We start from the raw sequence: 20,225 nt of genomic DNA, 5'->3' as shown, positions 1-20,225 counted from the left end.
TTGATAATGTGGAAGGAACGCAGTTCCAAGGTATCTCTTTAAAAGACGAATCTTCCAAGAAAAAGCATCAATCTCTTCTTACAAAGAGGCAGTAAAGGTAGTAAAAAATGGCACTACCACCGGATGGGGCAAGTTGTTATCCCTACCAACAATGATACCAGAGGAGGACTCGGATGTATCGAAGAAGGTCTCTCCGATCCTGAAGAAGAATGGAAATGTTATTTCAATGACTCGGGATATCTACCTCAGGAAGAACCGTATGCACCGTTCTATCCTCCTTCAGAGAAACCCAGAGGCAAGGTCAAAACAATTGCTAAAGAAACTCCGCCTATTCCTACAGAGGTTTGGGATACCTTGGGACAACCAAGTGGCAAGTATGATTATATGGTGAAATATACTGCACCTGAAAGTTCAAAGATTTCTATTGAAGACATCCAACCAACTAGATGGGGAGATTCCTTTGAATATGACAATCAACCAGAAGAGGTTTACAGGCTCTCTCAACTTTCAAAGCAACCTGAGATTACTGAAGAGTTCAGCTTCAACACATCTACCAAGGTTAATAACTCTGAAGACGTTTATTCTCACATAAACGCCATTTTTTAAGATGATGGGGAAGATGGCCCCGTAGTTGACTTGGAAAGTGTCTCTAACAACGAGTCTCTTCATCCTGAAGATTGGGATTTATATCTCGAAGATCCAGAGCATGTGCCTCTTAAGAATACATATGACTCATCTTATGCTCTTCAAGAAGCAGAAGAAGATCGCCTCAGCACTACAAAGAACAAGGTTGACAAACCAAGACCTTCAAATACTGCTCGACCAACGGTCAATGTCATCACTGAAGATGATTCCGAGAAAAGCCTGCTTGAATACATAATACACAGAAGAGTTCGTTTCCACTGGAAAGCTGTCAAAGTTCCAAATGTTGTTCGCCGCTCAAAGTAATCACCTCGCTGTTATTTTGACCTCCTGCCTGGCCCAAAGTAGAGAGATGTTTTATAGGGCTTTGCTTTTAAATGTTTTTCTCTTTGTCCTGCCCAAATAATTTTGTGTATAGGGCTTTGTTTTTAAAAGTTTCCCTCTTTGTCCCTCCCATGACAAATGAGTTTCTGTTTAGGGCTTTGTTTCAAAAATGAATCATAAATAAAGTGTCATTTTGAATTCCCTACACTATGTGTTTTATTTTTTTCTTTTTTCTGGAAATGGTAATCCTAAAAAACCAAAAAAAAAACTTTTTCAAAAATCTGCATACACTGTTGCATTCATAGTTTTCTGAAACAAACATAAATCATATGTGCAGATTTACTATTAATAAACCCATTGAATGCAATAACTCTATGCCCTCTCCCAACTTTGAGTTTCCTGTGTTCGAAGCCGAAGAAGAGGAAGAAGAGGAGATCCCGGACGAGATCTCTCGATTACTTAAGCACGAGGAAAGATCCATTCTGCCTCATAAAGAGCCTTTAGAAAGGATCAACTTGGGTTCTGAAGAAGACAAAAAAGAAGTGACCATTGGATCGCTGCTTGATGCTGATATCAAAAGTAAGCTGATAGATCTTCTCAAAGAATATGTTGAAGTGTTTGCCTGGTCCTACCAAGACATGCCGGGGTTGGATACCAGTATTGTTCAGCATTACTTGCCATTGAAGCCAGAATGTCCGCCAGTTAAGCAGAAATTGTGAAGGACTTACCCTGATATGACTAACAAGATCAAAATGGAAGTTCAAAAACAACTCGACGCAGGTTTTCTCGTCACCTTCGAGTATCCTTAATGGTTGGCCAACATAGTGCCACTTCCGAAGAAAGATGGCAAAGTCAGAATGTGTGTTTACTACCATGACTTGAACAAGGCCAGTCCAAAGGATGACTTTCCCTTACCACATATTGACATGCCGGTCGATAACACCGCTAAGTTCAACGTCTTTTCCTTCATGGACGGGTTCTCCGGTTATAATCATATCAAGATGGCTCCCGAAGACATGGAGAAGACATCTTTCATCAGCCCTTGAGGTACCTTTTGCTACAAAGTAATGTCGTTTGGATTAAAGAATGCAGGCGCAACTTACCAAAGGGCAATGACTACTCTCTTTCATGACATGATGCATAATGAAATTGAAGTTTATGTGGACGACATGATAGCCAAGTCCAGCACGGAAGAAGAATATATTGAATACCTTTTGAAGTTGTTTCAACGACTAAGGAAATATCAACTTCGCTTGAATCCTAACAAATTTACTTTTGGGGTTAGATCTGGAAAACTCTTGGGCTTCAATTTCAGCCAAAGAGGTATTGAAGTAGATCCCGACAAATTCAGAGCCATTCAAGAGATGCCTGCACCAAAAACTGAAAAGCAAGTAAGAGGATTTCTTGGACGATTGAACTATATCTCCAGATTTATCTCTCAAATGACTGCTACTTGTGGGCCAATTTTCAAGCTTCTCCGCAAAGATCAAGGGGTTGTATGGACTGATGATTGCATAAAAGCGTTCGACAATATCAAGGAATACCTGTTAGAACAACCAATATTGATTCCTCCCGTTGATGGAAGACCACTAATCATGTATCTTACATGTTGGAAGAATCCATGGGTTGTGTCCTTGGACAGCAAGATGAAACCGGTAAGAAGGAGCATGCCATCTATTACTAGAGTAAGAAATTCACAGATTGTGAGTCTCGTTACTCCATGCTCGAAAAAACATGCTGTGCTTTGGCATGGGCTTCAAAACGTCTCCGCCAATACATGATCAACAATACTACTTGGTTAATCTCCAAAATGGATCCAATCAAGTACGTCTTTGAAAAGCTGCATTAACAGGAAGGATTGCTTGATGGAAAATGCTGTTATCCGAGTATGACATTGAGTACCGTGCTCAAAAAGCGGTCAAAGGAATCATTCTCGCCGATCACTTGGCGCATCAGCCAATTAATGAGTATCAATCTCCCAAGTTTGACTTTCCAGACGAAGATGTCATGTACTTGAAGATGAAAGATTGTGATGAACCGTTACCTGAAGAAGGTCCTGATCATGGATCAAGATTGGGCCTAATTTTCGATGGAGCAGTTAACGCTTTTGGCAATGGAATTGGGGTAGTCATCATCACTCCCAAGGGTACTCATATCCCATTCTCTGCCAGATTGTTATTTGATTGCACCAACAATGTCGCAGAATATGAAGCTTGTATCATGGGTCTCGAAGAAGCCATTGACTTAAGGATCAAGATCCTCAACATATATGGAGATTCAGCCCTCGTGATCAACCAAATTAAAAAGAAGTGGGAAACTTACCACTCTAGCTTGATTCCTTACAGAGATTATGCAAGACATTTGTTGACCTTGTTCAACAAGGTTGAATTGCATCATATACCTCGAGATCATAATCGAATGGCAGATGCCTTGGCTACTCTATCTTCCATGTAAAAAGTCAGCCATTGGAATGATATGCCTAAAGTCAGAATTATGTGCCTTGAAAGGCCCGCCTATGTGTTTGCAACTGAAGCAGACATCAATGATAAACCGTGGTTCCACGACATCAAACGCTTCCGTCAAACTCAAGAGTACCCGCTTAGGGCATCAAACAAAGATAAGAAAACTCTAAGGAAGCTTTCTGGCAGTTTCTTCCTGAAAGGAGATGTGCTATACAAAAGAAACTTCGACATGGTTTTACTCAGATGCGTGGACATACACGAAGCAGACATGTTAATGCATGAAATGCATGAAGGGTCCTTTGGAACCCATTCAAATGGGCATGCAATGTCCAAGAAAATATTAAGAGCATGATACTATTGGTTGACAATGGAATCTGACTGTTATAAACACGTGAAGAGATGTCCCAAGTGCCAGATCTACGCATATAAGATCCATGTGCCACTGACTCTACTCAACGTTCTCTCATCTCCATGGCCTTTCTCCATGTGGGGTATCGACAGGATCGGAATGATCAAACCAAAAGCTTAAAACTGTCATCATTTCATCTTAGTGGCTATTGATTACTTCACCAAATAGGTCGAAGCTGCATCTTACGCCAATGTTACAAGACAAGTGGTTGTGAGGTTCATCAAGAACAACCTCATTTGCCGATATGGTGTTCCAAGCAAGATCATTACTGACAATGGTTCGAATTTGAACAACAAAATGATGAAAGAATTATGTGAGGAATTCAAGATTGAGCATCATAACTCTTCTCCTTAAAGACCAAAAATGAACGGCTCTATTGAAGCCGCTAACAAGAACATCAAGAAAATTGTCCAGAAAATGGTCGTCACTTACAAAGACTGGCACGAAATGCTGCCATTTGCTTTACATGGGTACCGTACTTCAGTGTGTACTTCAATAGGGGCAACTCCTTTTTCTCTAGTATACGGCATGGAAGTTGTGCTCCCTATAGAAGTTGAAATACCATCAATGAGAGTCCTCATGGAGACTAAGTTATCAGAGGCTGAATGGTGTCAAAGCAGATATGATCAGTTAAACTTAATCAAAGAAAAGCGTATGATTGCTCTATGCCATGTACAGTTATACCAATCAAGGATGAAGCAAGCCTTCAACAAAAAGGTTCGACTTCGTGAATTTCAAGAAGGCGACCTCGTGCTTAAAAAGATCTTGTCTTTTCAAGCAGATTCTAGGGGCAAATGGTCTCCTAATTACGAAGGCCCGTATGTTGTCAAAAGAACATTTTATGGCGGCGCCATGACTCTTGCAACCATGGATGATGATGAACTCCCACATCCTGTGAATTCTGATGCAATCAAGAAATACTTTGTCTAAAAAAGACAAAAGAACAGCTCGGTAAGTCGAAAACCCGCAAAGGGCGACTTAGGAAAAAATGAGCGTCTCGGTGGACTGAAAACCCGAAAGGTCGGTCCAGGCAAAAATTAGAGACAATAAACAAAAAAATTCATCCTGGTAGATTGAAAACCTGAAAGGGCAATCTAGGCAAAAATTAAGGGTTTATGACAAAGTAACTGCATCAGTCCGTACTTCGTCACCTGAAGAGTCTTTTCATCAAAGGATTTTCAATCAAATCATCGCCAATCTGAAGCGACAAACACAGTTGGAACTCAAAGTTGTTAGGGAGAATAGTGGTTATTGCTTTCAATGTAGCCTTTTCTGCATATTTACCATTTCCAACTCTTGTAAATACTGCATGGAATCGCGCCTTTAGCTGATTACCATCCTATTAAATAAATTTGAGCCTTGTGCCCATTTGTTTGTAATTCTTGATTTCTTCTAGCTTGCAAAATGACGCTTTAATTGTGTTATTCACTTTTGAAAGAAAAGGAAAAAAAATTTAAATGAATTTTCTTTTCTTTTTCAAAATAAAAGCGAAACTTTCCTTTGAGTTATGAACAACAGAAGGAAACATCAAAAACTGTCTCCATAGGATGAACAAAGGATTCTCCCTGAGAATTGTTCTCTTCCTCAAAAGAGATTATGAGACGACGGTATTCTTATCCCAAAAAAAAGAATTCCTAAGCCAATTGCCCCTCGCGGTAGAGAAGTTCTTTTATCCCCAGTGTAGAAGTTCTGCCATCTCAATAAGAAAGGATGATTGTCTTCTCCAGAGAAGTTTAAATCACACAACACCATTCACCACCCGTGTTAGGGTTTGACTGAAGACAGCATACTCCTGACTTTTGTACAGGATTTGACCTAATGGCTTGGGACATGACCCCAAGACTCCAAATGCATCATCTTGACCTAATCTATTGGCTCAAGACATCTCCCACACAAGGATTGATCAACAGTAAAATTTCAAGTCATCACACTGGAATTTTGAACTATCAAGGACTGAAATCAGGGATCACATTTGGGAAACCTTAAAAATCTCCAGGTCATCACTCAAAGGATTTAATCATCTTCAAATAATCCCTATGTAATTATCCAATGGAAATTGTACTTCAATTCAAGAGCCACAGTCATCAATTTCATCTGGCCCACAATTAGGGTTTTTTAACCTAATTCACCTGAACAACTGACTTTTTAATCAGGACATGGTGCCACAACTCAAACCATGGCTCAAGGTCCTCTAATAACTCAATATGCTCCATTCATACCATTCGTTTGGTGAGGATAGCTTGATTCACTTGAAATCTCCAGAAACGCGATTCATCTGAAAAAGTCAACTATACAAGATCACCATTGACATTTTGGAATTTTGGTCAAACATAACTTTTGAAGTTTTAAATCATCAACATATGATATTTGAAGTCATTTGATCAAAGAAAATCAAGAAATTCAATCAAGAATAAAAAAGTCAAAAGTTTGACTTTTTATACTTAGAAAACTTTCTAAGTGTTTTCGAGTGTTTTTTCCAAACTTTGGAAGGGAATATCTCAAAATTTCACCTACAAACTGAAAAAAACGTTCAACATGAAAGTTGTAGATTTTGATCCAATGAATAACTTTTTCACAAATAATTGTTTTCCATAACATTAACCATTTAATAGATATGGAGCTTCAAAGTTGGTATCTTTTGAAAAATTCACTAAAAACTTCATTTTTTCCAAACATCATGGATCTTTTTCACCCATTTCCTTAAAGATCTTGAAGAAGCTTTCAACTAGGGATTTGAAGTACATAACAAGATCTTTCCAAAATGTCCAAGAGCATGAAAAAATATGGAGTGGAGCTATGGTTTTGAATTTTTTCATTAGAGCTCCTTAAGCTTAAATTTCAAACCATTTTCACAAAGTTATGAACACTTTTTGACCTATAATGCAAGCAATGACCTCTTGCAACTACAAAGGGCAAGTTCAAAGCATTAAAGATTGGATTAGAAGGAATCTCCAAAACACTTGATATTTTTAACCATGGTTAAAGGTTTTAACCTTTTGCATTTAATGCAAAAGATGCCATTTTATCTCTTAATGCCAAATCACCAAAGAAAGATCAACTTGCAAAGCTTGAAGTTCAGAATTCTTAGCCTATAAATAGAGGTTCAAAACTCATTCACTCTCACACAAAAACCTTTTAGAGCATTGGTTTTCTCTCCTTTCTTGAATTGCAAGTTTCTTAAGTTTCAAAGAGGTAGAAATTCCAACCTCCAAACCCTTGAAGTTATGGCCAAAGTAATGGTTCTAACACTCCATAAACATCATATGGAACGTGTTTGATCCACTCACACATCCCAAAACACCCTAAAACTCATAATCATCATCTCACCTCCATGTTTGCATAAAGTGAGCCTTAACATGCCAATTTCCACTCTAGCTCATTTCTGTCCAAACTAACCTTCCAAACATCATCAATACACTTCATATGAATGATCCAAACACTCACCATCAACATGAAACATCTCCATCATCAAATTCGACTCTCACTCCAAGCAACTGCAGATCGGGTACCACTACATGATCCAGAGGTTCTCAGTTCATTCCAAGCATTCAAACACCTTCCATAAGGTCCATTGAAGCTATCCAGATCAAGAAACAACGTCTGGAAGATCTCTTTTGTAGAATTCGATCTCCACTTTTAAGGTAAGCTCTCTTGAACTTCAAACTCCATCATACATGCATCATAAATGAAATATTGCTTTGCCATCTTGTTTCTGCATATGTATGGATCATTAACCCTCAATCAATTGCTATTTATCTTGCACATACACGATTTCATGATCAATCTCAGAATTAGGTTTCTTCGTGTTCATCATAAAACCAATGATCTTAGAGTGAAAATAAATGAAATTAAATGGTACCATCATGTTCCTTGTAAAAAATTGAGCAAGTTAGGATATTCACTTAATCAAATTGGTTCAGTTTTAAGAAAATTCAAAATCAAATGGGGATGGTGTTCTTGGCGCCATTTTCTGTTCAGAAATTTCAAATATTAGTTTTCAAATATAACTAAATGGACGCGTGATACTTACAAGCTGCGCGCGCAGCTCAGTTGGCCAGTGTTTTGGTTGATAACCTCCAGGTCGTGGGTTCAACACCCTTAGGGACCAAACCTTCTTTTTTAACACTTATTTTCTTCATTTTTTTTCACAAATTCAACACTTGTTTTAACCAATCAAAATTCATCATTTTCACTTCATTTTTTGTACACTTCTCACTTAATATAGATATTTTATGATTATCCAAAAAAATCACAAAAATAATATTTATTTGATACATTTTTATTAAGTTTAAAATGACTTATTTTTAAGTGTTTTAATACTTTAAAAAATAGTTTTTTCACTTGATTTTCAAAACCTAATCACTTGTAAATATTTTGTGATCAAACCCTAATAACTTAGGTCTTAATTAGGCATAAGCTTTGTCTTCATCTTAATAAAGTTGACTTTTTTCAAAATTCAAATTGTTTTCAACAAACGATCAAAGTTTTTCAAAACGATAAACCTCGTGTTTTTTAACAAATCAATCAACCATGTTTTATAAAATAAAACATGGGCCTCTCCTTGTGAGTTGTAAGTCCCATTCCTTTTTTTTGCTTTTGTACATATCTTCTTAAAAGTTTTTGTACATAACTCATGCGAAACTTTTGTTTTAAACCAAAACTAGGGTTGTCCAACAACAAAAACATGGGCCTCCATATAGGTGTAAGCCCCATTCCTTATGCACATATCCATCAATATAATTAACCATGTTTTATAAAATAAAACATGGGCCTCCCTCAAGGTATAAGTCCCAATTCCCGTGTACATAACCTTGTTTGATAAACCGTTCATCCTTAAAGGTATATTTCCTTCATAAACTCCAATGTACACACACACTTTATCATAGATACTTGTTCATACTTGTTCATATACATGTTCATGTTATATATACTTGTTCAACTTAGTACAACACTAGGTTCCCCATAGCCTCCTATTGGGCTTCGTGAAAAGAATCTCCCTTAGCTAGGTTAGGACATAGAGTATGGTTTCTCGGTGAAATCGCTCTAAGAGCTAAAACCAACTATACAATGCCTCCTTTTGGGCTCCGTACAAACGACTATGCCTCCCATAGCCTCCTCTTGGGCTTACAATGACAGGACCCTCGACTGTGCCTCCCATAGCCTCCTTTTGGGCTTACAATGCAAGGACCCTCGATTGTCCCTCCCATAGCCTCCTCTTGGGCTTACAATGCAAGGACCCTCGATTAGCCTCCTATTGGGCTTCGTACAAGGACTCACGGGCTTCTTAAAATCATCCCCATATCCAAATCAAATACCCTAGGAGACTAGACATTTATCATCCCTACTCTATGATAGGAGTATCTCTTTTATATCATCACAATCAAACTTTCTTTTTTCCACGAGGCTGGCTAATTAATCAAAAGTTTTTGCCACATGGCTGGCTCATCAAAAATCAAACAAATGTATGTGATGAAATAGATTAGATACATCGAGCATTAAGATGACATATGTCTCTTATCTTTTGCTTCCACTAGCATAAGTGGGAACTAAGATTGCTCTGACTTCCTCAACATCCCTTTGTGAATACGTAGGCACAAGGTCTTATTCCTTGGCGAGCAAAACTTCTATCTCCCTCAAACCACTCAAACCTTAGCACCCGTAGACCTCAAGCTACAGATGCTCTGATTCCCTCTAAGGGATATGTATGCAGAAGAACATCCTCAATAGCATAGAAAGAAATAAATAGACAAACATAACAAAGAAACCTATAGAGTACTATAGATACGTAGGGTGCTAATACCTTCCCTTCGTATAGCCAACCCTCTTACCCGGAATCTCTCCCCCCTTTTTGCATTGCTTTTAATTTTGTATTATTTGCATTACATATCTTTTAAGGTTTGTGCTACTTTTTTCCTTTTTCTGCTTTGGAAACAATAAAAAGTTTGGTTGTGACAAAAACAAAAAATCATTTTCTTGAGTATCGACCCCAAAGAAGGCATCCGATGTCTCATCCCGATTTTCATGCGACAGGGATTATTGGTGGTTAGGATTGGAAAATAGATTTAGGTTTGATAAGTGAATTTGGAGCCAAAATTATGATCCAATGGTTTTGATGTCATCACATGAGGGTTTATGATAAAATGATGTAGGAAATCAAATATAAGAACTAAGTCATGCTTCCCACAATTGATTGCACTGCCTAAATTTAGTGAAAAAACAGTTGGTGCAATTGATTGCCCTGATGGTGTAATCGATTGCACAGAAAGCAGAATGCAAATCTGGTGCAAAATCAAGTTGGTGCAATCGATTGCTCCATTATGCAAATGGATTGCTTGCTGGAGAATGCTGAAAAATGCCTTTTTGATGGATATTTTGACTTGGTACCTACAAAACACAAACACACAAAAGTACAAGGCAATATTTATGGTATTATGATTAGTAAAAGATATACAAACTAAAAAATAATTGGTGCTCGATTATTCCTTTGCAGATGAATTTAGCACAACATCACAAGTAGAGTTCTAAATCGAAACTTCTTGATTGATGATTGATATTCAAATGATGTATGATCTTAGGGTCAAAATTTGGGGTATGACACCAAGCACCGCCTTTCTACAACACACAAGCACGCAACAGATTTTCCAACGAATGAATCGTCCTCTCGGTCTAACCATCAGTCTGCGGATGATAAGCAGAACTCAATATCAACTTAGTACCCAAAGCTTTCTACAAACCTTCCCAGAATCTCGATGTAAACCTTGGATCTCTATCAGACACAATACGCGAAGGAATACCATGTAGGCTAACGATCTTCTCAATATACAACTAAGCCAATTTCTCCATAGGATAATCCATTCTCATCGGTATAAAATGACCAGACTTCGTCAATCTATCCACGATAACCCAAATAGCTTCACAATTCTTAATTGTCCTTGGTAAACCGTATCAAAATCCATAGATATATTGTCCCATTTCCACTCAGGAATAAACATCGGTTGCATTAATCCAAAAGGTTTCTGATGTTCAATCTTCGACTTCTGGAAAGTCAACCAAGAGTAAACAAATTCAGCAGTCTCTTTTTTCATTCTAGGCCACCAAAATAACTTCTTCAAATCATGATACGTCTTGGTAGCACCAGAACGAATACTCAATCCATTACGTTGTCCTTTTTCAAGAATACTCTTTCTCAGCTCGGCAATATCAGGAACACAAACAAGATCACCAAACCTTATTATACAATTCTCGTTGATTCTGAATTCACCTCCTTTACCTTGATTAATTAAAGTCAACTTATCAACCAAATCAACTTCAACTTTCTGACCTTCTCTAGTATCATCAAGAATACCACTTGTCATCTTTAGCATACCCAATTTAACACTATTATAAGTACCTTCACATACCAAAATTAAATCTCGGAATTGCTCAATTAAATCCAATTCTCGCACCATTAGCATAGACATATGTAAAGACTTCCTACTCAAAGCATCAGCAACATCGTTCTCTTTACCCGGATGGTAATTCAGCCCAAAATCATAATCTTTTTGAAATTCCACCCATCTTCTCTACCTCATATTAAGCTCGATCTGTTCAAAGAGATACTTCAAACTCTTGTGATTGCTAAACACTTCAAACATCGAATCATACAGATAACGTCTCCATCATTTCACTACCTGTTTACTCTGCATCAATACACCACCTAATCCCATTAATGAAGCATCACAATATACCACAAAATATTCTTCCAGATTCAGAAAAATCAAAATAGGAGCACTAGTCAACCTCTTCTTCAACTCTTGAAATCCTTCTTCACACTTCGAATCCCAAATAAACGCTTGACCCTTCCTAGTCAACTTAGTTAACGGCAACGCTAACTTCCAAAATCCTTCTATAAACTTTCGATAGTAACCTGCAAGGCCCAGAAAACTACGAATCTCGGAAATTGACTTCGGAGCTTCCCACTGAGATATCGCTTCTACCTTCGTAGGATCTACAGCAATACCATTTTTGGAAATCACATGACCAAGAAAACTTACTTCACTTAACCAGAACTCGCACTTTGACAATTTTGCATAAAGCTTCTTCTCTTTTAATAATCCCAACACAACTCTAAGATGTTCAGTATGCTCTTTTTTACTCATCGAATATACTAGAATATCGTTGATAAATGCCACAACGAACTTATCACCATAAGGATGAGAAATCCTGTTCATTTACTCCATAAAAACACTAGGTGCATTAGTTACTCCAAATGGCATCACTGTATACTCTTAACGACCATACCTTGTTTTGAATGCAGTTTTTTTGAATATTGTCCGTCTTCACATGAATCTGATGATATCCCGACCTCAAATCAATTTTACTAAATACAGTTGCTCCGACCAACTGATCCATCAAATCATCAATCCTCGGCAACAGATACCGATTCTTGATAATAACCTTGTTCAGCTGTCTATAATCCACACACAGTCTCTTCCAATCTTCCTTCTTCTTTACCAGCAACACCGGCGCACCCCACGGCGACACATTAAGACAGATAAATTCCTTCTCAAGCAACTCTTCTAATTGACTCTTCAATTCAGCCAACTCAGATGCCGACATACGATACGGCGCCATCGGCACCAGACTCGTTCCAAGAATCAACTCAATAGAAAATTCTACTTCTCTCTTAGGTGGAAACTCTCTAACATCTTCCGGAAAGACTTCTGGAAAATCACATACAAAGGGTAATGCACTACCCACCGCTTTTCCTTTCGCTTCCAAATATGCAAATAACATAAACACGGAAGCCCCGTCTTTAACCGCCTCGTTCACCTGTCTCGCAATCATTGCCAAATCTTCAACACTGACAACTTTCGGAAAGATCACCGTCTTCGTAAAATAATTAATATGAACCCGGTTGAATTCCAACCAGTATATTCCAAGAATAACATCAATTTGTTCCAACGGAAGGCACACTAAGTCCATCCCGATTTCTCTACCAAAAATATCAATCGGACAATTCAAGCAAGGAAAAGAAGTAGTAACTGAACCTGAAGCAGGAGTGTCTATAACCATACTTCCATTAATATCAAATATTTCTAAGTTTAATCTTTTAGCTCAATCTAAGGAAATAAACGAATGATTCGCTCCAATATCTATAATTGCAATTAAATGTGTGCCATGGGTAAAACACGTACCTTTAATCAATCGATCCTCAAGAGTAGTCTCTGACCCAGACAAAGCAAAAACCTTTCCACCAGATTGGTTCTTCTTTGGTTTTGTGCACTATGAACTGATATGGCCTTCTTCACCATAATTATAGCAAGTCACGGTGTTCATCCTACAATCAGAAGCAATATGACCCTCCTTACCATACTTGATGCATTTCTTTTCTCTACTTTTGCACTCATTCCTTCTATGTCCAGTCTCACCGCAATTGTAGCACCTAACAGGAGGACTAGAATCTCCCCTACTAGGCCTTTTATAATCACCAGCTTTAGAATTTCCTTTATCATATGGATTACCTCTGTCCATAGGCTTCTTACCCCTCTTGTCAACCAACTGGCGAGAGTGAGACGACTTTAGCTTAACGTTATCCTCCTCAAAGATCCTACTGCAATCCACCAAATCAACAAAACTATGAATCCTTTGATATCGGATACCCTTCTTGATCTACTCACGAAGACCTTTCTCCAATTTGATACACTTTGAGAATTCAATAGATTCATCGGTGTTGTAGTGAGTATAGAACTTCTCCAGCTTAACAAATTTGGAAGCATACTCAGGCACCATCATATTACCTTGCTTCAGCTTCAAAAACTCAATTTCTTTCCTTCCTCGAACATCTTCAGGAAAGTACCTCCTCGGAAACGCTCTTCTGAACACAGTCCAAGAAATAGCTACACCATCACCGTCCAACTCAGTTCTAGTAGCAACCACCAGTCACCAGCTTCTTCAGACAACATGTGAGTACCATACCTCACTTTCAGGTTCTCAGCACAATCAATAACTTGGAAAATCCTTTCGTTTTCTTTCACCCACATCTGAGCTCCTTCGAGATCATGAGTTCCCTTGAACAATGGAGGATTATTCCTCTGAAAATTCCCCAATTGTCTGTCAGCATAAATCCCAGCTCCATTGGCATTTCCTCTCAACACACCAGCAATCATGCCTAGAGCCTCTGCAATAGCATCATCATTTCTTCCACCTCTTCCAGCCATTGTTCTGCTAATCACAAAATAATTCCATTAGCACAAAAGTATTGACAGTGACAACTTGCACTCGTCGCACACAAGGGAATAACTGACACTAAGACTCTGGTCACAACGATTGACTATGCTCTGATACCACTATTGTAACACCCTTCTAAACCCCCGTAAAATATTAGATAAAGTCGGAGTAAAACATGCAAAAGGATGTTACAACTCCTTATATAAATTTAAACAATTGTCATGCTTTTCCGAAGAACATAATAAAATCAAACATATTTAAACACAGCGGAATCAACATCAATTTGGATAATGTAAACCTCGGTCATCAACATCAGAATTCACCATCTCACTTCAACAAATTCATCTAAATACTTTGAACAAGAGTTTATAAAACAAATAACTCTAAACAATTAACGTTCCCCAGTGTTATAAGACCAGAGCATGACATGACGCAACCCCAAAATAAATGGATTAACTCTACGAGCTATCCTCACCAAAGCAATTGTTGCACCCCAATATTTGACCACTGAGATCCCACCATACCCTAAATAATAGGATCATCATTATCATCATTATCATCATGCATTTATCATTTGCTAACCAAAAATACAAAAAAAACTATTGTTTGTTGCTTGTGTCCTAAGACACGACACTGATCAAGGAGAAGTTAAGCAAACTAGGGTTTTGAGGCCCACAAAGAAATTCAACATTCCTCTATGATTCAAAAGGTTCTACATTCAATATCAAGGCCCAAAGATGGTTCAATGCAAGATCAATCACCTTCAAGTTCATCAAGAGCTCTAATTAGGGTTTTTGACCTAATTTCTCTCCAAGGGCATCCAACTCAACATTATAGTCCATTCATATCATTCATTTGAAGAGGAGAGCTTGATTAATTTGGAAATCACAAGACAATCATTCATTTCAAAAAAATCAACTGTACAAATCAACCTTTGACTTTTGAGGAAAATAGTCAACCATGGACTTTTAAAGATCCAAATCATCATCATATGGATATTGAAGACATTTGATCAAAGAAAATTCAAAGAATTCATCAAGAATCAAAAAGTCAACAAAAAGTCAAACTAGGGTTTTTAAGTGTATTTTGGCCTAGTTCATGGATCTCAAAATTTCACCTACACAACTCAAAAAACTCTCAACATGAAAGTTGTAGATTTTGGAATAACAAACAACTTATAACATTGGAACTTTTTTCAAAAAGTGATTATTTTGAGGGATATGGAATTAAGAAGATAACTTTAAAAAGACTTGGAGAAAATTTCAAGTGTTTTACTTGGATTTTTTCTTAACTTTATGGCCATTTTTCTCAATGATCCAAGAGGAGTTTGAGGAAACTTTCAACTAATCATTTGAATTATGTAGCAAGGGCTTTCCAAAGAGCTAAGTAGCATGAAATTTCATGGTTTGAGCAAGGAGATATGATTTTGTCAATATGCCACCATGAACACTTGAAAATGAAGAAGAAACATGAAGAAAGTGAAGAAGTTATGAACCAAACATGTTCAAATTTGAAAGATTCCTTTCTTGCATCCCATGTAACTTTTTCAAAGCACCATAATCACAAGAATACACTTGCTTTTGAGCTATAATCCAGGTGTTTAAGCCATTATCCAATTGATCATTCCAATAATGGCACAAAGTTAACACTTCCATTCTAGTAAAGTTAGCTTTATGCACAAAGTCCACTACTTGATCCACTACAATGTCTCTTCTGCCTCAAAAGCAAGTTAAAACCCACAAGCAAGCCTCAAAGATCAAATCCAAACCTTACAAGCATGCTTAAAGCTTTGTACCTCACCATTGAAACCATGACTTTCTCTTTTCTTCATAAACAAGCAAGATGGTACACAAGTCACGTGTGAACTTAAAACTCTGAACTTTTGCCATCCACAAACCCTAATTCTTGCCTATTAATAGAGGACTTTGCCTCTTAGATCACTTCACCAGAATTCCACAAGTGACCTACCAACTTGAAATTCTCTCTTTCTTATCTTTGCATTTTAAGAGTCATTTTGAGTTCTACAAGTTTTGGGTGTCAAACAAGAGTTTGAACAACTTCTAAGAGATGAATTATTCCAGGTGAAACTTCTCTTAACCCATTGACCATGTATTTTAAAGCTTGGTCCTTCTTTGATTTGTTTTAAATTTGTTAACTATTTTAAAGCTTAACCTTTTAAAACTTGTTAGATATTTTAAAGCCTAATTAGTTTTCAAAATTGCTAAGTATTTTAAAGCTTAACTTATTAGGTATTTTAAAGCCTAATCTTCCTTTTAAACTTATTAGGTATTTTAAAGCCTAATCTTCTTTTAAAATTGTTAAGTATTTTAAAGCTTAACCATCTTTAAAAAACATGTGAGTATTTTAAAGCTCACACCCAAAAAGATTTTGGCCACTTTGGACCCCCTTTTTCCCTTTTTTAAAAGAGGAACTACAGAAGCTCTGACTTCCCTATTGCACATTAGGGGTATGTAGGCCTAAGATGCGATATCTTATCGAGCTAACTTTCAAAACATTCTCTTTTCATCCCCACCCTCTATTTCAAACAAGTTTTTCACATAAGATTTTTTCACAAAAAAAAAGGTATATACAAACAAAAAATAATAACACAAAAACAAAAAGGTTCCCATGGAGTACCATGGATATGAGGGGTGCTTAAAACCTTCCCCTTGTATAACAAACCCTCTGTAGCCAGATCTCTGATAAGTTTATTTATTTTGATATTAAAAACTTATGTGGGTTTTATTCGCTCTTTCACCCATTCCTTTATGGAAACAATAAAGCGCAGTGGCGACTCTGATCAAAATGAGCTCATTCTTCCCATGACTCTAGTCTCACCAAATTCACTGCTATGGAAAAGTGGCGACTCTGCTGGGGATACTGATCAAACTATTCGTGTATCTTTGGTAGGGTTGACCCAATTTTTGTTTTTGTTATCTTTTGTTATTATTTTTGTTTTATACGTAACCTTTTATTTGTGTCTTTTATTTTCATATGTGTATACTTGTTATTTTATTGGGTTGTATTGGGAAAGGGAGTCATGCTCATGTGGTGAGACAAATCCTAACCCAGATTTAGAGTGTACACTTATTATAGGAGACTGGTATAGTCATTTTGATCTCAAGGGAGTAGTCCGAAAGAAGTCAATTTGAGACCCATCGCTCAGTGGAGGCCTCTTTGGAAGTAACTTTGTTGACCATGTAGTTGGGAATACATCGTTGCATTTAACTAGGTTGTAGAAGCTGGGGACCCTTAACCAATCTTGGCCATTAAGATGTTGTGAGGAAACTATGTATGATTCATTTTCAGAATAGTTGTTACACGAGGCTACACTCAGATGAGATTCTCTTGGATTTTGTTCAAATGAGTATGTTGGTACAAAGTTTACAATCTCCAAGTTGGGCTGCTTGAGTTTGGGAAACAATAGAACCTTGATCTATAGGTACAAAATAACCATAGTACACACCTTTGGGATGGGTAGACCTTTGGCTCCATGCTCATGACTTTGAACCTTCAAGCCCATGTTTTTTCTATGTTTGCATTCATTCATCTATGCATAAAAAACATAATATCTTTCAAGGAATTAAAAGAAACCTTTTATTTTGTAAACATTATAGGGATGGAACCTAAAAGAAGAAAAACCAAGAAATATACTTTCAAGAGTTTAGAGGTGGAAGAATTAAGAAAGTTAGGATCTTTGATTGTTGATCAAGACAAGTTTTGTAGCAAGTATGGAAGATTGTTGTATCTCCTCAGAACCAAGATGGAAGAAGGAATCCTCTCAACTTAGATCCATTTCTATGACTCATTGTACCATTGCTTCACCTTCCCTGATTATCAACTATTGCCTACCTTGGAAGAATATTCAAGCATTATTGGGTTACCTATTATTGGAAGAGTTCCTTTCACTAGTTTAGAATAAGATCCTAAGCCTTGTGAGATTGCAAAATCTACTCATTTGAGAAAGGAAGAAATTGAAAAGGACATGGTTACTAAAGGAGGATTACTCGGATTACCTGTTGAGTTCTTAATTGAGAAATCTCTCACCTTGTCAAGAGAAAGAAAGGAAGAAGACTTTGAAGCTGTTTTTTCCTTGCTGGTGTATGGATTGTTCTTGTTCCCAAACATTAACAACTTTGTTGATATGAATGCCATCAAGATCTTTATGAAGAAGAATCTTGTTCCTACCTTACTTGGGGACACTTATTATTCTATTCATCACAGAAATTCCTATGGAAAGGGAATGGTTACTTGTTGTACTCCTTTGGTATACAAGTGGTACATATCTCATCTGCCTGACACCTCTGAATTCTGGATCCAGAAAGAAGGATGAAATGGTCACACAAGATCATGACTCTTACCAACACTGAGATTGTTTGGACAAACAATCACTTTTGTAGAATGAAGACCTTAGACTGTTATGGTTATTTCCCTAATGTGCCCCTCATTGGTACAGAAGGAGCAATCAGCTATAGCCCCGTGTTAGCTCATTGTCATTCTGGGTTTCCCATGGACAAAAGACCAAGGAGCAATTTATTAGAGGGATTCTTTTTGGAAGAAAGAGTTGAGAACAAGGAGTTTAGAGAAAGGATCGCTAATGCTTGGCATCCAAGCCATAAAAAAGAAATTAAAGATTGGAAGACCAAAGGGGATCTCTCTCATGAGCCCTTTGATAATTGGGTCATTGCTAGAGCTGCTCAAATGAGAATGCCTATTCTCCTTGGAACATCTACACCCCCAATTGAGGAGTATGTTCCACCCATTGTAGTTCCTTCAACAATTGAAAGTCTCCAAGAAGCTCTAAGAAAAATGAAGAAATCAAGAGACCATTGGAAGAAGAAGTTTGAGTATTTTGATGCTGAAGTAGGAATGTTGGAAGAATCCTATGAAGAAGTGCTAAAAGAAAAGAATGATCAACTATTCCTTCAAGACACTTGGCTCATAGCTAAGGATGCTATCATTGCCAATTATGAAATAGAAAAGAAAAGGAAGCAAAAAGAAGAAGATCTCTCCCCAAAAGAAGCTGCTTGGAAGAGTATTGTTGAGAAACTAGAGAAAGTCAAGCTGAAGAAGAAGAAGATGACTCAAGATGATATGGATACTTCTCACTAAAGCTTTGATAATCACTCTCGGATTTTACTAGCTTTCTTTATTTGTTTCTACCCTGTAACTCTTGAAAGTTGTTTATGACTTGGTTGTCTCTTGTCCCTTTGTATGTTGTAAAAAGAAAATGGTACTTCGATGACCCTCGATGACCCTTATATGTATTAAGGATGACTTTGTCCCTTTATTATTAATGAATGAAATTTCTTTTTCAAGTTACTATATAGTGTTTACATTTACAAAAATCTTAGATAAATCCTTGAAAGATATTATGATATATTTTGAAAATTAAAAAGAGTCGCTTGCATTGCATGCATCTTACCACATTCACATTCACATTCTCATCTGAGTCAGAGTCTTATTCATTCCTCTCTGTCCTCAGAGTCAAGCTGAAGCACCGGTATAACACTCGCGCTAATCGTTAAAAAATGGAAGACGATATTGTTGATGATCAAGAATGGCAAGAAGAGGTTTCTACTCTACGCTCTAGTATTGAAAGATTGACATCTGTGGTTCAAGACTTGGTGGCTGCTCAGAATCAGCCACTAACCCAAGCTCGGACTACTGTGATCTCCGAGATAGAGACTACTCAGGTTCTTGCAACCCAGACTCAAGCCAGTTATGAACACCTCCAGAATGTTTGTGAATCCACTCAATCCTTAGTGAATATGCACTCTATCTTATGTGAACTTGATTACTTTCCTCCACATGAATACGATGCTTGCCCAATATGTTCCAACACCATTCGTGGATGTACTCTCGTAGTTGAAAACCTTCAGAAACTGCTAGACCAAGGAATTATCAGCATATCAAGAAAGAAAAGGGATGAAGAAATTCACTCCGTCAACATGGTACATGGTTGTCCTGGCCAATACCAAATCTATGACCTACACCAAACGAGATGTGACCTAGTGCAAATGCATGCCACCTTATGGGTAATGGGAGGATTAACTCGACACAATTATGGCTCTTTTTGAATCTGCTGCAGAGATACCTGTGGATGTGCACTGGTGAAAGCAGGGATTCAGAGTTTCATGGATCGAGGACTTATCCAGATGCTCCGAGATAGAAATGAG

At 37.5% G+C, this 20,225-nt stretch overlaps 1 protein-coding gene across 1 annotated transcript; it reads right to left on the bottom strand.

Annotated features, from left to right (window-relative positions):
- Positions 1-13,101: 13,101 nt before the first annotated feature.
- Positions 13,102-17,569, bottom strand: LOC131659869 (uncharacterized). Its single transcript, XM_058928995.1, has 4 exons — positions 17,513-17,569; positions 13,858-13,910; positions 13,523-13,741; positions 13,102-13,429 (listed from the first exon to the last, which is right to left on the bottom strand). Exons 1-4 carry the CDS (start codon positions 17,567-17,569, stop codon positions 13,102-13,104), a joined length of 657 nt encoding a protein of 218 aa, XP_058784978.1.
- Positions 17,570-20,225: the final 2,656 nt, after the last annotated feature.

Source organism: Vicia villosa, linkage group LG3, assembly GCF_029867415.1.
Source record: "Vicia villosa cultivar HV-30 ecotype Madison, WI linkage group LG3, Vvil1.0, whole genome shotgun sequence".
Classification (NCBI taxonomy): domain Eukaryota; kingdom Viridiplantae; phylum Streptophyta; class Magnoliopsida; order Fabales; family Fabaceae; genus Vicia; species Vicia villosa.
This window is presented reverse-complemented; position numbering and strand designations above follow the sequence as displayed.

Coding starts and splice junctions, on each gene's coding strand:
- LOC131659869 (XM_058928995.1), bottom strand. CDS start 17,569: ATGGGCTTGAAGGTTCAAAGTCATGAGCATGGAGCCAAAGGTCTACCC. Junction 13,911..17,512: donor AAGGTCTACCCATCCCAAAG/GTGTGTACTATG, acceptor GGGAATTTTCAG/AGGAATAATCCTCCATTGTT. Junction 13,742..13,857: donor GATCTCGAAGGAGCTCAGAT/GTGGGTGAAAGA, acceptor GGTTGCTACTAG/AACTGAGTTGGACGGTGATG.